The following is a 22,592-nucleotide window of genomic DNA, read 5'->3' as shown; positions in this document are numbered from 1 at the left end:
TTGCCTATCTGGGATTTGGGTGACACAATGGTTGCGTATTCATATATGTATATATACTGTATATATATATATATATATATATATATACACATATGTATTACTGAGCCATCCTTGCAATACAGGCATATGCACATATCATTACATCACTGAGATATTCAACAAACGACACGTTCTAACCCCACGCCGCCCGTCACACTCACCCTGTAAATCAGCCACTTGTTCAGTGATAAGCTGAAATGTGGCTCAACTAGTCTTGCTATTAATGTTGAGAATCACAATGTGTAAAATTTCAACACCAGCTGAGCCAGTTTGACGTACCTAAATACATGAAAGACGATATTAGGTTATATTTAGTCAGGGACTTCAAAATAAAGGCCCTCCCACCTCAACAACAACAACATAAATAAACAGCGGCGAAAGTACAAATCACTTAAGCCTCACTATTTACATGAAACGCACAGAGTGCAATTTCTACCACTGTCGATAAAACAAAACACCAGAATGGAATCATGGGAATTGTTGTCTAAGGAAAACTTAAAGTGGCAGAATGTGAAGCAACTGCAATGAGTAATCGTGATCCATGAATGACAAATACACATAAACAAAAACATAAACCTCACGCTGATGATTCATGGGGAGTTTTCGCTGTCATATTTGCACATTTGCTTTGTGCTTAATGGTAGACATGGAGGTAATCAGAAGCCATGCAGCTAGTGTTGTGTAATACACAGAAGAGTCATAGGAGTGTATGTGTATAGGAGAGTCGCGTAAGTACACTGTATATCTTATTGCCTGTTAAGGCACTCGTTAAATTCAGTCTCTGTTCTGTAAAGCCTCCATGGCCATTTCACAATAGCGGATGTCGGGTAAAGTGGAGGACGTCATTAAAACGAGAAATTGACTAGAAATATGGATTTCTATGGATTTAAAGTGTGTTGGAAATGTTTTGGCTAATGCAAGTACACAACTAAAAAATGATAAGTTCTCAAAAGCGAAAAAGTTACGTAGTATATCCTTAAATTTGATGAGCTTAAGCGAATAAATTATGAGGACCAGAAAAACAAAAATCCTGCCTGGGAAGAAACACATGTTCACCATCGTTGATAGATCTATCAATGCTCAGCTGGTGAGGCTGAGGAAAGTTAAGAAGAGAACTTGCATGATTCAGTTGCTTAGATTTTACCACTTCACCGCTTCAGGATGGGCTTTAAGGTGTCTGACAGGCACTTTGAAGATTTGAAGAGGGCCTTGTTTGTTGTGAACAGTCCCAGCAGTGTGCATTAGCTTATTTGAATATTTTCTTAATGTCATGTTGCGCATCTTGATTGTAGGATATGTACCTGCCAGAAGTGAAAATTCCCTCACTGATGTGACAGCTAAGACTGGATACAGGTTAAAGAAACTGCCACCGTGATGCAAAACCTAAATGACAGCCTCTACACACTGTGTCAAGTTTCACATAATTTAACTGACGTCATATATTTTGACTGGCATGAATCTTGTCCGTCTTTGTTACAACTACTGACACTTATATTAATAGTATGCAGTGTACTGTCCATCATCAGAATACCAAGCAAGCTTAACTCCTGACACCCCACACTCGTAACTCATGGTTACTCTATTTAGAGCTATTTGTCATATAAAGATGTGACCAGGCTCAGACAAAGACTCCCGGGCTGTGACTGCTGCATGTGAAGCACTTAATGTGACCCTGTCTATCATATATTCACACCAAGTAAAGCCAAATAACAACAAGCCTATATGCCCCACAAGGTTAAACTTGTTAAGATTAAAATCCTTTTCGTATTTATAACAGTTTAAACTGATCTAGAGCTTTGCTCTCCAAAATGAAAATGTCTGGTTTGGCATCAAGAACAGTTTTTCAAGTGTAGTTCAGAATTTGGTAAGGCACTGATTCACGGCGCCAGAAATAAATGCTGGGACATTGATACTACACGCTGCGTTTCATGTTTATATCTGTGTAATCACAGCCATAAACATGATGATAACACAGCTGATGTCAATAGAAAAAGAGTATTACAGAAGGCAAATCTAAACCCTGCAGTAGCTTTCTGTGCACTTGAAGGAGCTGTGAAGCACTTACTGCTGCGGGAGATAGAGCTTTGGCTGACTTTGTTGGCCAGACAGAGCAGTGGTGATAATGGTCTACTGGCCTCTCCCAGATCCTGTTACACTGCTGGGGACACACATTCTGCTCTGTAGTTAGCAGCAGTCCTCACTGCTGTGAGCTCAGACTGTAACAATCCTGGTTGCTGCTTCCTTTTCGTCTGAAAATAAATGTTTGACGAAAAAAAGAAAATGCCTCCCGAGGAAATAAACACAGTGGTAGTGATTCTACTTTCTAACTTGGTACAATAACATCCGCCGTCCAAACTACAAGGCGAGTGTCAACATACGACTGTTGTTAATGTATAATAACAAGAATTAACTGTCATTCACATGCACGTGATTACCATGTGTGTCTCAGCTCATAACAGTGGCTGCAACTGTCTGGACGATCCATCATTGTTAACTATCCACTGTGAAATCACTGTCTCCCTCTCAGTTGATTGTGATTAAGCCTATGGCTTTATTGGCTGATAGTTGTTTGTAAAGTATTATATAACCGGCACACGAGCACAGCTCTGAGCTCATTTACCCCTTTTACACCCTGATCCTCTGACCAGTTGCTCCTGGCTGTTCCTGGGTCAAGGCATGGGGTTATGGCTTTGGAATAGTTTACTATTTATAGTTAAATGTTCTGCTTCCATAGACATATGTAAGCAAACTTCATGAATAAATTTGACTTCACTTCACTTGTCAAAGCCTCTTCAAGGCACTCTGCTCCATGTGTGAAATCTAGCAATGCTACAACCCAAAAGTTTGAGAACACTTCCTGCTCGTCTATGTGTGACAATGTGAGAGCCTCTACAACCACCTGCTGCACCCAGTCCTGAATCAACAAGCTGGAGTATGTGTTATTATGTCTTGTTTGTCAAACACAACAAAACAATGACCAGTACATGGCAGACACCGACTGGGTGAGTTAAGGATATCTGCATAATCGCATCACAGTCTGCACATTCTGCCCACCTACAGAGTAACCAACAGCTGTGCCTGCCTCTCTTCTTATTTCCATTAAATAAAGGACAAAAAACGGCCGCTCCAGAGAACACAACAATTGTATCGCATAGCCCGAACGGCACAGGCTGGATATGTTTTAGACGGATATCTGTTTGGTTGTCAAAGAGACAAGGACAATTTGTCTGTCAGACACGCGCTGTAAGCAGCATGGTGTAAGAGATACTAATCACATTTTTCCTCTTGCCCGTTCTGCTGAGAACAATTTAGGCAGAAACGCAGAGGGAAGGACAGAACGAGACTTAAATGATGCCCTTTGCGGTGTGTGTCTGAACAGTGCTGTACAAGTTAGTCAGACAGCAAGGAGTTTAGCAGCAACAGAAGATGTTATTGCTGTTTAGATGGAGGTGAGGAGAGGGAACATGTTGTGCGGGAACAAGCTAATCTGCTGATTTAATAAAGAGACAATATTAATGGCTGCTTTGGAACAGTGGGGCTTGCTAAAGGAACTGTGGGCTTTAACAAATGCGCAACAGTACGCCTATTCAAGTTAAGAACATGAAGCCATGTCAGTGTGGGCTCAGACTCGGTTTCCTTGATGTTAAATTTAGGTTATATAGATGTGCATGAATTGAATGTCGATACCATCAGCTAATCATACCTTTGTCACGCAATACTTAAAATTACAGTTGGCTTTTGTCCAGCAAGTATTTTCTTCAGATATTAAATAAGTATTACTACGAAATAATGTTTAATAGAGTAAAAAACAACACAAAATAATCTTTATCCATATGGTAAAAGCAGCAGTAGGCGCCAGTAAAAACATAATGGTCCCTTGAATTTTGATACTGTAACACACAACAAGTAACAGGGATCCAGATTCAGAAGCAACGGCATATTGTTTATTATCCTCACGTCCCCCTGTACTCTGCATTAATAGGAGAAATTCTCTGGGTATTTGAGAGTATATGAAGTGGGATGATTATCGGTGCTGTGCTTTGCTCACCAGGCCTGAGAGTGTGATTTGTTTCTGGAGTCACCCGTCAAAAAGTGGTTGGCTATTGTCATTTTGACAAGCGGCCAATCTAATCGGCCTGAATGATGATGGGGTGGACACGTGCTAATTAGCACCGGCAGTCTGAGCAGCATAGAACAAAGGGACACTGCTTTTGTTGTACCTTGTCATTCTGGGCAGCGTATGTGTATTTCTGTGTTTCTGTGTTTCTGTGTGGGTTTTGCATCTATGCAGGTTTGCATTCGCCGTGTGTGAGTGTGTGCAATGCGCACACAGTAGTGAGAGCTGCTCTTTATTTAATGTATTTGTATATGTGTGTGTGTGCGTCTTCACACGGATAATACATGAATCATTACTGGGTAGCTGGAGCCCGTGGGCAGGGTGGCATAAGTTTATCACAGGGCAGACAAATCGCCCACACACGCGCACTGCGAGCCAGATCTACAGCACAGCAGCCTTCTCCCAATCTTAACGACGCTCAAACACAAATTCCAATACTGCTTTAAAGGCAGTATAAAGTAACTCGAGCTGCTGCACAAAAAAGAGCTGAGAAGAGGCCAGCCAAGCCAGCCTTTTTCATCTGGAGACCATTTCTAGCCAATCTCCGAGCAGTGATTGTACCGGAGTCTGATATTGTTCAGTCGACACGCACAACTCTTGAGTGGCACAGTGAAGGTACCACTGCAGATTGAGTCCAGTATCTCATCTTGTCTTGGTAAGTGTGCCGCAACTTCAATGAACAAATAATGGCAGTTGGGAATTTGAATCAAAGCAGAAGGAGAAAGCATGTACTGTAAATATAAAACCAATATGGAATGAGTGGAGTGATGAGCAGAGTCTAAGATAAAAAAGAATTCCTCTTTGGATCCATGTACTCACCTGCAGCCCAGAACAGAGAACAGAGAATATTGATCAGTTTCATTGATTTCCATGGGAAGGAACTAATTGTAACTGATCTGCTGTAGTTGTTACTTTGCCATGAAAGCCACAAAGTATTTTGAGTAGGGCTAAACAATATGTTGTTTTTAAATCAAATCACAAAGGCTGCTTTTAGATTGTTCAGTTTGATGCCTGTTTTTTTGTTTGTTTTTTTATAAAAAGACTTTAATGTAGTCTTCAAGTCCCCTTTGTTGTAGTGTGTAACTTAAATATTTCACACAATGCTGATTCAGTCTATCAGCACCACACACCGCTCTCTGTTCCTCAGTGTAGTGGTGTTTAGCTCTCGTGTCGCTCTGCAACATTCCCACGCTGCACACAGGACGCGATCTGTTTTACATCAAGACAGATGGAGGACACAGGTGGTGATGTTTCTACTCCCCACCCGTCCACCCCTGCACTGCCGCTGTACACACAAACACTACCTCAGTCAGGTCTGACAGTGCTTTGCTTTGACAAAGCCTGTTTTCAGATGGATGCGCCATACAAATAATGTCACATGGCTTCTGTTCACAAAGACCAAATCGAGGCAGAATAACAACACAAACTTAATGTTATTCACTGCAGCTTTAAGCTTTTGTTAAAAAAAACCTAACCTTATCCCAATAGCAATAAATCAGAAAAACACTATATAATGTAGATACTATAGATATTTTCTGCCAACACATTCAGCACTTATTTTCAAATACAGTATATTCTGATCTCTGTAAAACCTTCACCATTCTGGCTAGATCCTCCAATGAAGCCATGAAAAGTGTTGTCCACCCGCAGCAACTGTTGCCTGGTATTATCTGTACTTCTCACCTGACGTCTGCCTTTGACCTCATATAATGTGTGTCCTTCAACCATTCCTTTCCTCCTTTCTGTAGCCCTTTAAAAAAAAAAACCCCACATCTCTCTCTCTTTTCATCTCTCTGCTTTCTTCCCTATCCTCTCCACAGTCTACAACCCCCTCACACCCAGTTCCCACCCTTCTTTTCCTCCTCTCATCCATTCCTCAGACACTGTGTCTCACTGGTGCTTCCATTAAAATACCCAGGGTGCATCATTGCACCGTCTCCCAGTAATGGATTTCCAATGCTTTGACCATCCAGCCTGTCACGTGCTCATGTCTCCTCCCTGGGTTTCATCACTCAGTAAAGCTGTTTAGAAATGCATGAATCCTCTCCGTGTTATTGTTCTCATTCCATCATTACTCATCCCCCGGATAGAGCCACAGTGTACAACCCCCCACCTGCTTCTCATGCTGCACCCAGTCAAACTGATAAAGATGGCCACTGCAATGCAACATCAGAAGATCGACTTGGTCCACCAGACTTATTATATGAAGATACTAATACAAGTGTAAAAGAATGTGGGTTATTGTTCTAATCATAGCTCGATGAGTGGAACACTAACTGCGAGAAATGGATTTAGCTTTGTAATTACACCACAATGTGCCAAAGTCCTTGACAATTATTGTGCCAGATCTTTTTTTTTTTTTTTTTTTAAATGTGTGCATGAATTTTCTGCTTGTTGCTTGCAAACACCAGCATTTTAATTAGCTGTGAAAAAGTTTTGGTTTTTTTTCTTGGAAAAATCATCCATGCACTGTTACTGTGTGGGTTTGAATTCAAGTCATACTTGACACTTTTGTCTTCACATCGCTCTGTAAACACTGCAATGGGCAGATGGACTGTGAACAGTTGAATCACACAGTTGCGCACAAATACATGTCAATCAGCTGGTTTACTGTCAGTCAGTACAACCATCTGAACTCGTTTTGCTCGTCTCCATCACGGAGTTCTTGGCTAGACTGTGATCTGATTCATGGCCGGGCTCACACCCACACATGCCTTTCAATTCACTGCAAAAATAAACACTAACACAGCAAATCATCACCCTAAAGCTCTCCCCCCCAAATCCATTGCGCTTTTCATTTTATTCAAGCAAAACAAGCAAAACAACAAGGAATTAGTGTTCTTGAATCAATACGAATTATTGCATAGACATAAAAAAACAAGACAGCATCTAAATAAATGTTTACAACGCGGGCTGGGCGACCACTTTGGGCTTACCTTTGGCGTTTTGGTGCACTTTCCATTTCTGGCATCTCTAATGTAGGCTATATCCAGTAGGTCTGTTTCCTGAAATTAAAGAAGATGCACAGGTCAGTCGGTGTCTGTGTTAATTCACACACAAAAATACACTGGCCCTTTCCATATCTATATCAGCCAGGCTTTGTATTGGCAAACGTTTGGCAATACGATACAGGGAGGATGATGAGACATTGGGTACATCGACATATTTTCAAAAGTGGTATGAGAATACACAATACTGTTTGTACTGTCGCTATAGAGTCTCCTCTAACAGGGTCTGAGAGCAGAGTGGAGTGGGAGTGAGCGCTGAAAGATTTGAAGTGGAGTGTTGAAGAAATAGCAGCAGCATGTGTGAGGAAGAGGAGGATGGGGAAGCACCTCTGCACTCACAGTGAGAAAGTGAAAGTGGCTGCCCCTGGATACATTATTTTCACACTAAACAGTGTTTTATTTATCGCCATTGTCACAATATGAACACTATAAACATGTGATCTTTATATGGAATTGTTAAGATCGTATTACAATTTTTTTGTATCTATTGAGAAGAGTGGAAGGAAAGGGAAGGAGTCAAATGGCTGAAGGCACACTGCCAAATAGGTCGGAGGCTAAAATAAAAACCACTGTCAGAACAACTTCCAATAAATCAATGCAGCACTTTCAACACGGCACCATGAACTGTCACAATATTTTTATACAAAGTTTTTAATACCACAAACAAAAGGGGACAACATTAACCAGGAATCATGGGATCAAGAATGATTAGGAAAAATCAGGACAAATGTGAAAAGTTCCCATGTTTGACTGATGATGTGTCACAGTACTTACACTACTACAAACACCCAAAATAGGCACTGGACAATATCTTTGTTAAATCACTGAAGGTAAATTGAAATTGCAACACACGAGAGAGAAAAGTGAGCCGCAGAACACTCCACACATGCTGCTGTATGATGCTCTGCAGTAACCCTGCCACAACTTGGCTGAGCTCGGCTGTTTATGTGGAAGTCAAATAGCAGTGAGACACCACAAGACAGCGAAATCGTTCTTCAGATGAGATGAAAACACTGTAAATACATCACCATTGTTATGATTTAACCAAAAAGTAAAGGCATTTTAAGTAAATGGAAACCTTGGCTCCATTGTTGATTTATTATTGATACAGTGTGGGAAGCGATGTCAGAGTTTCTTATTCCTTCTTGTTCCATCACAACATATTGTAATGCAGAGGCAAAGTGGGACAGAATCCAATTGAGGTGCACTGAAATATTAACACTGTATTGTAATGTAATGTTACCTCAGTGAATGGCAATATATCTTTTGCCCTTATTTTCAAATGACAGAAATGTTTCAATTTTATGTTTTTCTTGAATTCATACACAGCATGCACCCACCCTTTTTCAAACATCGATCATTTAAATGCTTACTTACAAGCCTGTCATCCTTTAAATAGCCAGTAACGTGGTTAGCAGTAAATGCATACAAAGGGCAATTTTACAGATGGACCCTGCTGCCTTGCTTCAATCACCAAATCCCTTTATCTGTCTGGAGTATCTCTTCATCTGTCTGAGAGGGAGCCAGGGCATGAGGTGGAAAATTAACCAGACTGAACTATGTGTGTCCACTCCACATTATCTGAGGAGACGAGGAGCAAGAGGGGGTTTGACACAATCTCCCACCACAAACGCTGGTATCTAAACATCTCAAGGCAATGGGCTTGGGGGCAAAATTGCAAGATTTCTTCCTTATCAAAAAATCCATACCTATATCCATACCTCAGTGGCCACCCAAGATTATTTTCTAATCCAATTTCTTGGCCATAATCTTATGTTAAGTCGATGGTTGCTTTCAAATTCTGCGACCTGACTTTATGGATTTAGGACCAATTTACATCAGAAATCCGATCAGAAACATGACTAAATAATGGTTAAAAGAGGTCATATACATGTTGCTGATTTGCTACAGCAGATGCACAGACAATGTACAAACCTCATTTCCAGAAAAGTTGGGACACTTTTTCAGAGACATTACAGTGGTTAAGTTACTTCTGACCACATGGGACGATGTCCATCACGATGGCCTGACTATTTCTAATCCAATACCATTTGAGGGCTTGATGTTCACACACATTCAACAGTTGTTTCTACCCTTGGCCTTTAGATTTCCCCCGATTCCCTAAATCTTTTTACAATATTGTGTTCAGCACATAATGAAAAGACAAACTTGCTCTCACAAAGTGTGGTACAAAATGTTGAACCAAGACTTATCCTCGTTAGAATCTGCTTGGGACGTGTCCCTCCTCCTGTTTCCTCTCCCCCTTTTCCCCCTCTTGTTCTATGGCTGTTTTCCCCTGTTAGTGTGAGTGGGTGTGTTTGTGGGAGTGTCTACCCCATTATCTGTTTTCCCTCCACTACCTCCAACTCATCTCATGTAGTTTATCCTGACCATCCTACCAGTTTTGTTTTTTTTTCTTCATACTGGTAACACACGGCCATGCTTGTTCCTGCTGCTCTGATGCCTTGCCACAGTTTCTTATTTGTGCCTTTTGGTTTTTCCAGGATCACCAGCCCCTTTTGTTTATGTCAGCTCCGACCAGCTTGTCTCCTTCCTTTGGTTCTTTTGATACTGCACCTTTTGTTTTTGCCTCATCCTAAGATCCTAAGATTGTTTACCCAGCCTTGCTGTTGGCTTTGTGTTGTTTTTTGGGACTTTTTTGTTATTAAAGACCTTTTGCTATATTTTTTTTGACTGAGTCTGTGTGTCTGCATTTTGGGGTTCAGTTCTTGCTTGGTGGCAGCCTAACAATCCATGCTTGTAAAGACCGAGCCCTTGGTATTGATGCTCCTTTCATACCCAGTTTTTACACCTTCACCTGTCATCGGTATCCTGCTAAATGTGGAACCTTGCAGAACAGCATTACCCTAACCATGTCAGTCTTTTTTGAGTGTTGATTGCAGATATTCCATTCCATTTTTTATATAGTTGCACATTTCAGTTCGGCTTGTCAGTGAACACACTGAAAACATTTCCTTTGTACTTTTATCTGTTAAATAAAGGCTCAAGTGATTCAACAAATGACAGACTACATTTTGAAAGAGCATCTGCACTCTGCAGGACATATACATTGCTAGCACATAGCCCTCTATGATCATAGGACACAAGGACAATTTCTCTCTCTTCTGGTATGTGAGCATCAATTAGGCTGTTGCCGTTTGCAAAGCAGAGCCTCAGAGTCAAAGGTCAACGCCTATATCAAGTCTGCAAATGCCTGCCTTTGAAGTCACAGAGAGATGGAACACCACAGGAGGAACAGTGGGGCTTCAGGAAGCAGCCCACTTATGAGGTGTTTTTTTCGGTGCCCTCTGGACCTGCACAGTTAATGTAGCTCTGAGCCAGTTTGTCGTCATTAGTTAAGTGTTAAACCTGCAGAACCTCTTTAGAGGTAAAGCAAACGGGCTGTGTGTGGGTGACAGGCTGCTCAAATAGTGTGCAGCGAAGGAAAAACACATGAGGCCAGTACTGTACCATCCAAATGTTTGAGTCAGCATTTTGGTACGGTGAGTAAAGGCTTACTCATGGTGCCAATATAAATAAAAGTTGATAGCAATGGTGTTTTATTATTTCTGACTTGGATTTACAAATGCCAGCACAGCACAGTTACTTGATTAAAGTACTTACTTCCACTCTAGCAGCCCAGCCATCATTTATTCTACTTGGTTTATTTCATTTATTTTCTATGTTGTGTATCTGTTAATTGCTGTCAGCCCAGATTATTGATCACACTCCTTCTTGTTCTGTCTTTCACTGTCCTATTTTCCTCCCTCTGTGTGTGTGTGTGTGTGTGTGTGTGTGTGTGCATCAATACAGTGAGCAGGGTTAATACAGAGCCAGCAGGTAAGAACTACAAAAAATAATGAACACGCTTAACCTGCACTGGCCCAGGGCGCTGTTTTCTTTTGCCTGTCTGTCAGTGGAGCTGCTGTTCACACAATATTTGCAATAAATTGCCTCTGTTTTAAAATGAAATCCATTCATTTCCACGTATCAAGCAAGGGATGGTGGTGTTTCTGGGAAACCAAAGGAGATTTATCATTGATCTGCGAGTCTTTCTGTTGTCAAATTTGCTCATGCTTCAGGCAGACTGTTAATCTACTACACACTGAACAGGTGAAGCCATGTTTTTTTAAGCTAAACAGGGAAATAAAAACCAGTTCAAAGAGGTTTGAATAAGCCAGGCAGGAAACATTTGGCCAATTTTTTGTTGACTTCTTTTTCCCTTGAAGCAAAGAAAAAAAAATGGTAAAAGCACAGGAACAATGTGCCGATGTTAGAAAAAAGGATGGTGTATAGAATCACAGAAAACTGTTAGTGGTGAAACAGAGAGCCACAGGTTACTTTGCTCATATACTGTACCGACCTCTGGGTTCAAAATGGATGTGCACTCCACAGGGCACAGGGCCTCTGCTGAGCAATGGTGACAGGAAACAAAGAAAGTGTAGGTAGAAAGCAAATGAAGTGGGAGATGTCAGAAAAACGACCGCCTTGTCTGTGGCGTGTGTGGAGAAAACATACAGTTTAGCTTCAACTTACTGCTATTAGTGAGTGGCAGCTCATATATCCAGGAGTGCTCAATATAACCCTGATAATTAAGTAGAGTTCTTCATGTCATCTATTTATATCACATAAATGTAGCCTTTAAAAAAAAACCTACTGTAAAGTAGCATCAGACTTCTTTGTAAACAGCAGCATATTGAACAGCAAAGTTTTCAAAGTCTGAACTTATTATTTTGAAAGCTTCCACCACATTTTGGTCATCTACCAGTATGGCTGTGACTTGAATCAGGCTGTGACCAGTTAGATGCGGTTTGCTTACTGGAGTGAGTGCCATGAGATCACAGACTGTACACTAAACTGGTTTAACATGTCTGAATGGCCTGTTAAAAACCTCACACCTCCCACTGGACAAAAATAAGGTGTTGTAAAGACAGAATGTACCCCAGCACTGTCTGTAAGCCGAGGGAGGCTCTGTCTGTTTATATTGCAATTTGGAATGCAACACAAGTCAAGGATAAAATAGAGGAGAACTCTGGGTGGTAAGTGGTGCAGAGGTTAATAAAGCCATTGCGTAACCAATTATAGTTTGTCCCCTGATCATAAACAGTGCGATTACTTATGTGAACGAAACTCAGTAAAGCTGTACAGTTGCTGTGTCTGTTCCTATAAGTGGCACTCCAGTACCACTCGGCTGCCAGGAAACATGCACTGTTATGGGGGAAAATGATTCATAAAGAGCTGTGCTTGAACCTGGTTGAGAGTCACATCCATGCTGCTGAACCACTTTTGGGTTTCTGTAGAGTGAATGCAACAGCCCCAAAGTGATAAAGTCACAAGCCTACTCACCTGAAGTGGTTTGACAGAAGAGAAGCAAACAGAAAGCTTGTTTTGTTGCAGGGACTTTGCATAATTTGCACCGTGCAGCCTCAGTATTCTCTCCAACCAGAAATCTTAGATGGCTTTCTATCTAAAATTCACAAAAGTAACTGTTCAATTTTAATTTATTTCCATGTATTAAACAAATTAGTCAATATGACTGTAGGGAGAGTCGGCAGATGTGGAGGAGAAATGAGGTATAGCATGTGACAAAGGCCTTCAGCCAAATTGAAAAGTCTGGCTTTGCCACAAGGCTGCCCAAGGGTCTGTTTAAACTGAACAACTAATTCACTCCGGTTTTCATCTTCCCCCCTTGTCCTATGTATCCAGTTCTCTTCCTATCTTCTATTCCTCTGCACCATCATAAAACTGAAATTAAATCTGATTTGGCGCAAGACAATTTCTCTTCACAGTGTGAAAAAAATAGAGCATACACTTTACAGTTGAGCAAATTTTCGGAGCCTCATTGGAAAGTGGTCATAAAAAAAAAACTGTCTCACACTCACACACTGTCTGCACTATAGTTCTGTAAATTGTCTTTCATTGTCTTTGTGAGGCAGTTGGTGCAAAAATGTTTTTCATCTCATGTTTATGATTTGCTGACAAATTAAGAGTTTTGTGTTGATGACTGATAACAATATCAGTATTTAATTTATCACTATCAGCTCCCAGTCCCTTCATCTTCACCGGGCAGCTTAAAGAATGGTCCTCACTTTAAGAACCAGCAATAGCCAGGGTCAAGAGGGGAAAGAGAATGTGTCAGGAGTGTTGCTGTGGATTTGTGGTGCCTAAAATGGCAGTACATATTTATAAACCATCCAGTTTTTTAGGTAGACAAAGGGTTGGAGAGCAAATCGTGTGCTATGACTGCTCAAACTTGACTTTTTGGCAGGATTGATGCTCATTTGTACAGACTCGATGACACATATGGTCAAACTCATGGGCATTACAAGTTTTTTATGTGAAGTGAGTCAAAATGCACATCTGCTCTGCACATGTCTGTGCTAACAATCGATTTTGATTTGGCTCTTTTACAGCTTCATATTTTACAGTTCCATCTTTCCTTACCACAACGTCTGCAGAAAATATCTCCAGCTCTTCACGATCTTTGACAATAGCACACACTCCCTTGCTTCTGTCAGGGCCACCATCTTAAAGCAATGATCCGTCACACTACAGTTTTATCTACTCCCCTATTTCATTGTGGCATTTCAGCTTTTAAAGGATATGAAGTGGAAACTTGCCACAGGGTAGATTGTGTATAGTTGGACTGTCGAGTCCAATATAACTATTCATTTTCTGGTGAAAGTAATGTTTCATTTCACCGTGAACAGAAAATGCACCCCCCTCCCCCCCATTCACACTCACCTACCTCTCTAGATTGGACGTCAACTGACTGGTTTGACACTCCACCCCCTCAACACACACACACTGCATTTCATGAAAAGCCTATACCTCAAAAGAGATCATTTTGGTTTGTTAATACAGTCTGTGTATTTTTGTTAGTATTTGCAGAGAGGGGTTTCCTACTTTATTTGAGTGTAGCGGTGGCGATGGTCAGCATATTAAATCCCTAAGGCGCATACACAGGCCCAGCATGTGCATGTTTGATGAACCTGTCTTTATTTTGAAGAAGACACAGAAATGGTTGGCTACACAACAGCAAAGGATTTGATTGTATTTTGCTACCGGGAATATTTTTAATCAAGTCACTCTTGCGTAGCCTGTCAATACTTATGTTTGCTTTGTTGGTTTGGAATAATGCTGTTGGGCTAGAATGGGTTTTGTTTTATTATTCATTTCCTTTGCACAAATCATTCCCTTCCTCTTAGTTGATCTGCAGCCTGGGCCCTTAATCATGCCACTTCAGCCCCTTTGTTGCGACCTTCAAATCACATTACTTGATGCTTTATTGTCATATCTGTCCTCCTTCATAGCCATCATAACACAGAACACTTAGCCATAATTTAGTGCTGATTTTCAAAAATGCAGGTAAAGACAACAGAACAGTAAATCTAGTTTGGATAGAGCTTTTTTTGTACCTTAAAGTTATTCAATATTTATCAAATTAAAGCAAGACTACACTCTTAATTTCTACAAAACATTATATTATGAATATAAATATGATATATTTGTATGAATTCATACAAATGTTTGAATATGATAGTTTATCCGATTGCATTCACATATACGTGCAAATACATACACAATCTTAAGTCTTACAAACATGAGTTGAGTCGTGAATTATGTGGGAATCACATGTCTTTGCTAATCTGTTGTCATGGTCTCATAAATTTGGAGAGGACACGGGGAGCAGAGGTCACGAAGAATGAGGAAAACGAGGAGAAAAGCGGCGAAGATGTGGAGAAAACAAACAAACGCGAGAGTTGGAGAAGCATGGCTGCAGCTGATAATGGCTATCAGCAGCCGGCATGTTCCGCAAAGCACAGAGACACAGAGATAAAGGCTAAAGAAATCTTTGTTTCGTACATTTGCACACACACATGCACATGCTTACACAACTCTATAGATGCACACACACACACACACACACACACGCACACACACACACACATGCACACACACGCGCACACACACACACACACACACACACACACACACACACAAAACTCCATCTGCTCATCAGTCTGCAGTCTGTGTTGAGTCAGTATAAGCACTCCGGGTCTGAAAGTGATGATGTGACCGGTTTGTCAGCTCACACTGGTCACCATTTTCCTTGGAGCATGCAAGACCAATCACATCTTGGACACACACGCACACACACAGACTCACACATAGTGACGGATGGAGCACAGTGAGGGATACTAGAGCGAGCCCACTCCGCTCGGACAGATAACAGCACTGAGTGGGATGACAGAGAAAGCAAAGCTGCTTTCCTCATCTGTCTATCATCCTCTCTTGTTCTTCATCGCTCTCGCTGACTGAGTTGTGCTCCTGGCAGGATTTTTTGCTTTAATGTCCCTCTACTGTCCCTCACTTATTGTGTCCTCATCTATGCGTCTGCTGCCTTGGACATGCAGCTCCGTGTCCCTCCTCTCACCTTTTCTCTCCTTGAAGGGAAAAGGCTCCTACTTATCCTGCCTTCCTCTATCCTTCACCCCATCTGCTTGAATCTTAACAGAAGCTCTCATGATGATGGATGACAGTTCACATCTTGTCTGATCCCCTGCTGACTGACACACACACACACACACACACACACACACACACACACACACACACACACACACTCTCAGGCACCACCATCATCCCTCCCTCAGTCTTCTCCTGTCCTTACTCCTCGTCACCCTCTTCGTATAGGCTCTTCTATCGGAATGACTTCCTTCAGGCTCTAATCTCCTGCAGTGGAACATCTGAAATCATTGTCAGAGTCGTGGCGCGTGTCACACACTCTCATTCATATGCAGGAACGCTTAAGCACAAATAAAAACACGCATAAAATCCCCAGAGAGGATGAATGAAAACCAATAGATATATATACACTGTATATATATATATAGATTTGCTGGTTGATATGCTTTCACTCGACAAAATTCTCATTGTTTGAACATGTGCTTTGTTATATTATGTATTCATAAGATTAAAATTGCTCCAGCAGCTTTTCAGGCCTAATCCACAAATCCTTCATGTTTTAACAATGTTTAACTCACACTTCCATGCTTGGACATTAGGAGGGCTTATACCCATAAGAATGTTTGTATGAGTGTGTAATCATAAAAAATTATTTCCTTTTTGAGAATCTTTTTATGTACTTTTAGCAAGAGCCTTGCTCTCCTACTAAATACTTAGACTGCCTTTGTAGGCAACTGTTTTCTACTAATACATATCCAGTTTTTTAAAGAATGGACATCATGTACACTGGTGACCACACCACATCTCAGTGTAAGAGCCTTTTGTCTGAAAGTGATCAGAGTGCCTGTGAGTGCTTGTGCCAGTCCTCTCCACTGGCAGTGGCAGATCTAGTAATGTTCTGGCTCTCAACTTTCACATCACCTCATTTAGACACCTTGTAAGAGCAACCCATGGGTCCTTCGAGGTCAAGACAAGGTGGACATTGAGAGAAATGCACTTTTCTCTGTCTTGGAGGAGGAAAAGCGTTTCCCCTCTACTTTTCTGTGACTGTCCCTACTTCTTGAAGATCCTTCCTTCCTTCCTTCCTTCCTTTCTCACTCTGTGATTGTTATTCCTTCTCCCTTCATACATCTGTTTTTTATTTTAAACTTGAACAGTTAGATCTGAACGACTACAAGAAAACATTCAATCATGTGGGGGACAGAGGACAGAACGCTGCCTTGAATCCAAAGCTAAAAACTGCCAAATTTGATTGACTCAGTGACCAATGTAAACAGTAAATAGCTAATTATTCAATAGCGAATATGTGCAATAGGGCTCCAACAAGTATACATGAATGTATAAATATTGTGTACGTGTGCTATATCATTTTTATGATTTAAACTGAACAGTTTCACAAGAACAAAACCCACAAACCTATACTGAGAAAATGTCAGTTCTGGTGATTAAAGGCAAACACAGCAGTAGCAGCAGCAGATACTTGTTGAAGCTTCACTTAAATGTAGTTATAAAAGAACTGCAACTGGGTGATACATTCAATGAAATATAAAAAGGTAAATTCTCTTTTGTGGAAGAACTATTCAACGGTGACTCTGCTTCTAAATGACTTTAAATACAGTTCTGTGCTGCAACTAGTCAATGCTAATACCTCCTGCCATGATATACTGTAGAATATGTTACATGTTGAAAATATGAACATTGCCATTTAGATAATAAATTAAAATATAGATATACTGTTCATAATCCAAAGTGGCCAACTTTTACAGAAGACATTTTGCCAAAATCACACATTCTGAATCATGTTGTTCCAATAATAAAATTCCACCACGACCACTGAAGGCTGACTTAGCCAAAAAGTTCAAATTTTAGATATTATCTAATTGTTAGGTTTGATGATGACTGATTCCGATTGCATTGTGCCAGTTAAATGTCGGTGCTGGAGTTGCTGCTGTTCAGATAAACTGCTTTTAATGCAAATGTAATGGACAATGAATGACTGAACTCTCCAAATGATAAAGCTTAGTGGCAAAACAAGTATTACACCAGGAGGAGACGCACTCCTATTAATGCAGGTCTTTCCAGTAAGATAAATCTTCATTACCACAGAGGAGATGATTGCCAAACAATAAGATACAAAAGCAGTTTAACTATTGGTCAAGCTGCACTCAAAACCCACTGCTCCACTAAAGCTATTTGCCTTTCTTCTTTCCTGTCAAAGAAACCACTGGCAATTATGTGTTTTTGCTATGGTTCCTAAAAGCATTTGATAGAAATTAGAGCACAAAGCCGCAGATATGAGAGCAAAGGACAATGAGGAGAAATGAGGCAAAAAGCTTTCACAACAACCCTAGCCTCAAGTTTCTGCTAATGCACTGATTAAAAGCATTATTCTCCACGTCTTCCTGTTTTCTAATAAGCTCTCTCTCCCATCATGTAACTCTCTCTCTCTCTCTCTCTCTGGTATTTTAAGTATGGCAGACTGCTATGCCTCTTGCCTTGGCCCAGAGCACCTTCAAGCTGCTTAAATTTGATGTCTTCTTATCATTCCACCAAAGTGAATTGACTTTAAAGAAAGTCGACTGACCCACATATGTGACACACTTAGTTGCTCAAGTGGAAATGGAACAGCGAGAGGAAGAGGGGAGTTTGAGTGAGATCCAGTGACGGACAACAGGGCGACTGCTTGGCAGAAAACTTGAAAACTGAATTCACTTCAACACTATATTTATCAGTGAAAAACATTGAGGTCACATCTGCCAGATACTCATAACACTGTGATATTGGATTAAAAGCCTGGGTAAAGCATTTACTGAGCCTAATCAAGTCTGTCAGAGGGTTGTGGTTTGAACAGCTCTCTGCTAAGGGAAATGTTCCTTCTTGCACTTAATCTTTGGCTTAGATTTCTTAGATTTTTTTTCCTCAACAACTTTCACTCACTCTGTGTATGTAGAGATGTTAATAACCTGCAATAAAGACCGAAATGAGTCCCTCTGTGCGTCGTTAATACGCTTTCTGACACGAACACTTGGAAATGGAGAGACAGCAGCAAGATAATTGCTGCAGAGTACAAAGGAATTTGGCTTAAAATGAAAAGCAGCAGGGTGGCATGAAAACCCAGAAACCCCTGGCTGGTTGGAATTACAGCCCTCTTAAATATCAGAAGCACATTTAATGTAATTATTTCGATTAGTCTGCATCAAAGCGATCAATAATGCAAAGTCTAAATGTGAAACAAGTATAATTGAGTGTTTCTGAGAGTGAAGCGACGATATATATAGCCTGCTGTTACAAGCTTGTAGCTGTAAATGATTAACATGACACTCAAACAGAAAAAAAAAATGTACTCTTTGCCCTCTGTGATCATCCGCACTAACTATCTACATCTGTCTCTCTGGAATGGAGTTAAAACCTCTTGTCTCCAGTCACTTTCTTGACAATTGGTCATTCTGTTTATGTGTGGGAAGCACAGGAAATTGTTTGAAAGCAAAAAGGACTATAATTGCCTTATCAGCAAATGGGAGTTGAGTGCAAGCCATCCACCGTCCTAATTCCTCCAGCAAAAATAAATTACATAAAAGTTAACGAGGCCTTTTCAGTGAATATGGAAAAACCCAGTTTGAAGCATTAGTTCACATGAAGAGAGAGAGGCAGGAGACAGAAATGACAGCTCTTTATATAAATAACAGGGTTAAAAAATTAATGCTGTGTGTGAGGACGAATAAGCATGACACTGAGGAAATGTTCCTGGAGAGGCGGAGCATTTTAATCTTGACTCAAAGCCTGCGACATTACGTCTTACGTGATTTTCTGTTATTTAAAGTGGACAAGAAACTGATCACCTTGTTAATTATGTAGATCAAAATGCATATTTAAACCTATTTTATCATTATACTTAGAGGGACATTGTGATGTCGCAGAGAATTCAGACCCTTTGAATATGAATATGAGTATTATAAACATTATTACTGCGTGACGTCATGACCAAAAAGATGTTTCACAAAGTGACATTGACCTCTCAGTGGATAAACAGACTGCTGCTGGTGTCGGTGTGACTGTTGCAGGTGCGGAGGTTTTGTGCCATCAAAGTTAACAATGCTTTTGTCAATTTTACACCGTTCTTTACAAGAAAGAGTCATAATTGAAAACATTCTGTTCAGGTTTTCAATAGTCTTTTAACACTTTGTCTGTGGTCACCGACTGAGATGATAAAAGAGAAAGGAGAGGGAATGAGAAAACTTTATTACTGGGTGAACTCCTGACCTGCGCTTCACAGTCAGAGACCGACAATTTAAGAGAAATCTAATTGCTTTACAAAAGTATATATTTCTGTGTGCAGCCTCTGAATCAATACCCGGTGTGAAACAGGACGTTTCATACATATTTCATCTTGGTTTCTTTGCTACTATGTAAGGATTATTATGTTTGGGAAGCTCATTGTTTTTCACAATGTGGAATTTAATTATTGTTTCAATTTAAGGAATACCAAGACAAGTACTGTAAGGTTATTGAACTGGAATATCTGTTACTCCACACTACTCTGACATGTGACTGTGCACATGAACGTGTATTAAACTTGTGAGTGAGTACAACCTCTTTCAGTAACACTATCGGCTCACATGTCCAGCTCACCAACCCTTCACTTCTTCTCATCATCTCAGCCAAATGTGGTCTCTGGTTTCATACAAACCAAACTGCAAAACCTCAAACTATCTTTATTTGGAGAAGAAATTAATTGGACTCAGGATTGTTAAGCAACAGCCTGATGAACAACATGGGGCTGCAGTCAAAGCCTGGGATGAATGAGGAAGGAATCATTTCCTCTTATTAAGAGCTTGTCTATAGTGGGACTTCAAAGTCTTTTGGATGAATGCCCTTTTTTTTTTAAATGGCTCTGTGAGGAAAGCTGCCACCTGTCTTGGAACAGCGATGGCAGTCAAATGACAGCAGCGGGAGGGTTTTGAGGTCTTTGCAGCATCAAAAAACAAGCTGCATGGGTTGGATTGTCATGGCAACTGGGCTGGGTTGGCGTTTGAAGTAAAAGGAAGGGAGTAGAAGAAGAAAAAGAAGAAGAGAGTGAGTCTCATGGTGTACCTGGTGACTCATAACACTAACCAAATTTGAAATCCTCAAAGTATCTGTAATTTAAAGTAGGATCTTAAACAACACAGCATAATTACGACAAATTGAGAAAATCAGTGACTGAGAAGTTTAATTCTTCACCTCTGACTGCTCTACATACTTTTATGAAAGGCTGATGGTTTCTGACCCACAGAGCAAACACCAGGTCATCCCAGTAATCCCATCCCATACTAACACAGCTCACAGATCCACACATTGTATTGACCGGTGACCATATGTCGATCTCAAACCATCATTTAATTAAGAAATGCTCCAGTGAGCCGAGCAAAAAATCCTTCATAGTGGTTTCGAAAGAAAAGATTGACTGAAAAAATTGTCTGACCAGATGTCGAATTACAAAGAAAGAAAAATATGGATTGTAACATTTAGGATATCGGGATTCAACAATAAGCCAAACCTTCTGAATTGACATGTCCAGCCATTTTTATACAATAATACCCACCTCATAGAGTGTGTGGCCAAGTGTGCGTAGGTTTGACTGCCTGATTCAATTATTGTTCTATTTTTTCATTCTTCACACACTGACCTTTGCCACTTCATGGGTGTAACTGAGTACATCATGAACAGCTTTGAGGAAAACTTGTCTAAAAGTGTATGTGTGACATCTCCATATGATAGAATACCCTTCACACTAGACGCCAGGGGGCAAAGATGAATTTGATGGTAACATTTTATTAATCTTAATCTGTCATGGCTACTGTGCACTGGATGCAACTGTTCAGCTTGCTGGCACTGTCAGACCAAAAAACAAGCTCAATCTGATGGATTGATGTAGACAGTTCTATCTTGGCCATGCAAATATCCAACTCTGACAGCTACAACAGCAGCCTGGACTTTGCTTCACATTTAAATCTATTCAAATCATAGATGTCAGAACAGCAGCTCCAAACGCTGGAAAAAAACCGTGGTGGCTGCTACTGCTGCTGCTGCTGCCTGAGGGTGTATAATGTACATACATAGCCTTCTGACATTTCACAGTAAAGGTTCAAATGGTCAAGGTTCACCTTAAGCTCATTTTATTTACTGAGCTGTGATAAAGTGAGGTATCAGAACACATAATCTGCTAGGGGGAGGACTCAACATGAGATTGTTATCATCTTTCACAACACTTGTTAATACTTAAGTGCAGCAAATGTGTTTTCATCAAGAAAATAATTACTGGTGTAAAATGAGGTGGGAAAACCTCGGCACACTGCAGGGTTATTATTGCTGGGAAAACCAATATATGAGTCTGAGCGGGGAGTGTTGAAGAGGTAATCAGCATGTCCAAAGACAGTAATGACAGACAGTGACGGGGACAGAATTGAATCAAACAGAGGGTGAGAATGAGGCACACCTTTCAGCTGACTGCATGCTATTGCATTACACTAAGTCAAAATCAATTTACCAGCAATACTGTTAAGTATACATCTCAGAGCTCAATTTTTAAAGTTCATGTAACTCTTTGTTCATATGTTTTATGATTTAAATAAGAGGTGTTTTTGACAATGTCTGAGTGAGTAAAACACTAGACTAAAGAGAGAAGCAGTGCAAAATCCCTCTTCCTTCATTGACTCTTCCTTTCATCATCTGCTTTCCTACTCATGTGTCAGTGTGCACCATCACAATGTCCACTCAATATCAGATTGCATTCTGTGTGAATGGAGTCAGACCAAATCAATCAACACCGCATAGATCAATTCTGAATAAGTGGCCCAGAAATAGGCCAGAATAAACGTTATAAATACCTGGATCCAGGACACAATGAGACGCTTAATCAACCTCTTCACTTGCTTTCAGAGAGAGAGAGAGCACCTTTGAGTGAGTCAATACAAGCGATT

At 40.5% G+C, this 22,592-nt stretch overlaps 1 protein-coding gene across 4 annotated transcripts in view; it reads right to left on the bottom strand.

Moving 5' to 3' along the window:
* LOC131444203 (1-phosphatidylinositol 4,5-bisphosphate phosphodiesterase beta-1) overlaps window positions 1–22,592 on the bottom strand; it is a 158,533-nt gene that overhangs the window by 63,933 nt on the left and 72,008 nt on the right. For all 4 annotated transcript variants that reach the window (XM_058614407.1, XM_058614406.1, XM_058614408.1 and 1 more), the window contains one exon: window positions 7,093–7,161. In XM_058614407.1, the coding sequence (XP_058470390.1) occupies window positions 7,093–7,161 (69 nt within the window). The remainder of the gene's footprint in view (window positions 1–7,092; window positions 7,162–22,592) is intronic.

The sequence above is a fragment of the Solea solea genome, chromosome 17, assembly GCF_958295425.1.
Source record: "Solea solea chromosome 17, fSolSol10.1, whole genome shotgun sequence".
In the NCBI taxonomy this organism is placed as follows: Eukaryota; Metazoa; Chordata; class Actinopteri; order Pleuronectiformes; family Soleidae; genus Solea; species Solea solea.
This window is presented reverse-complemented; position numbering and strand designations above follow the sequence as displayed.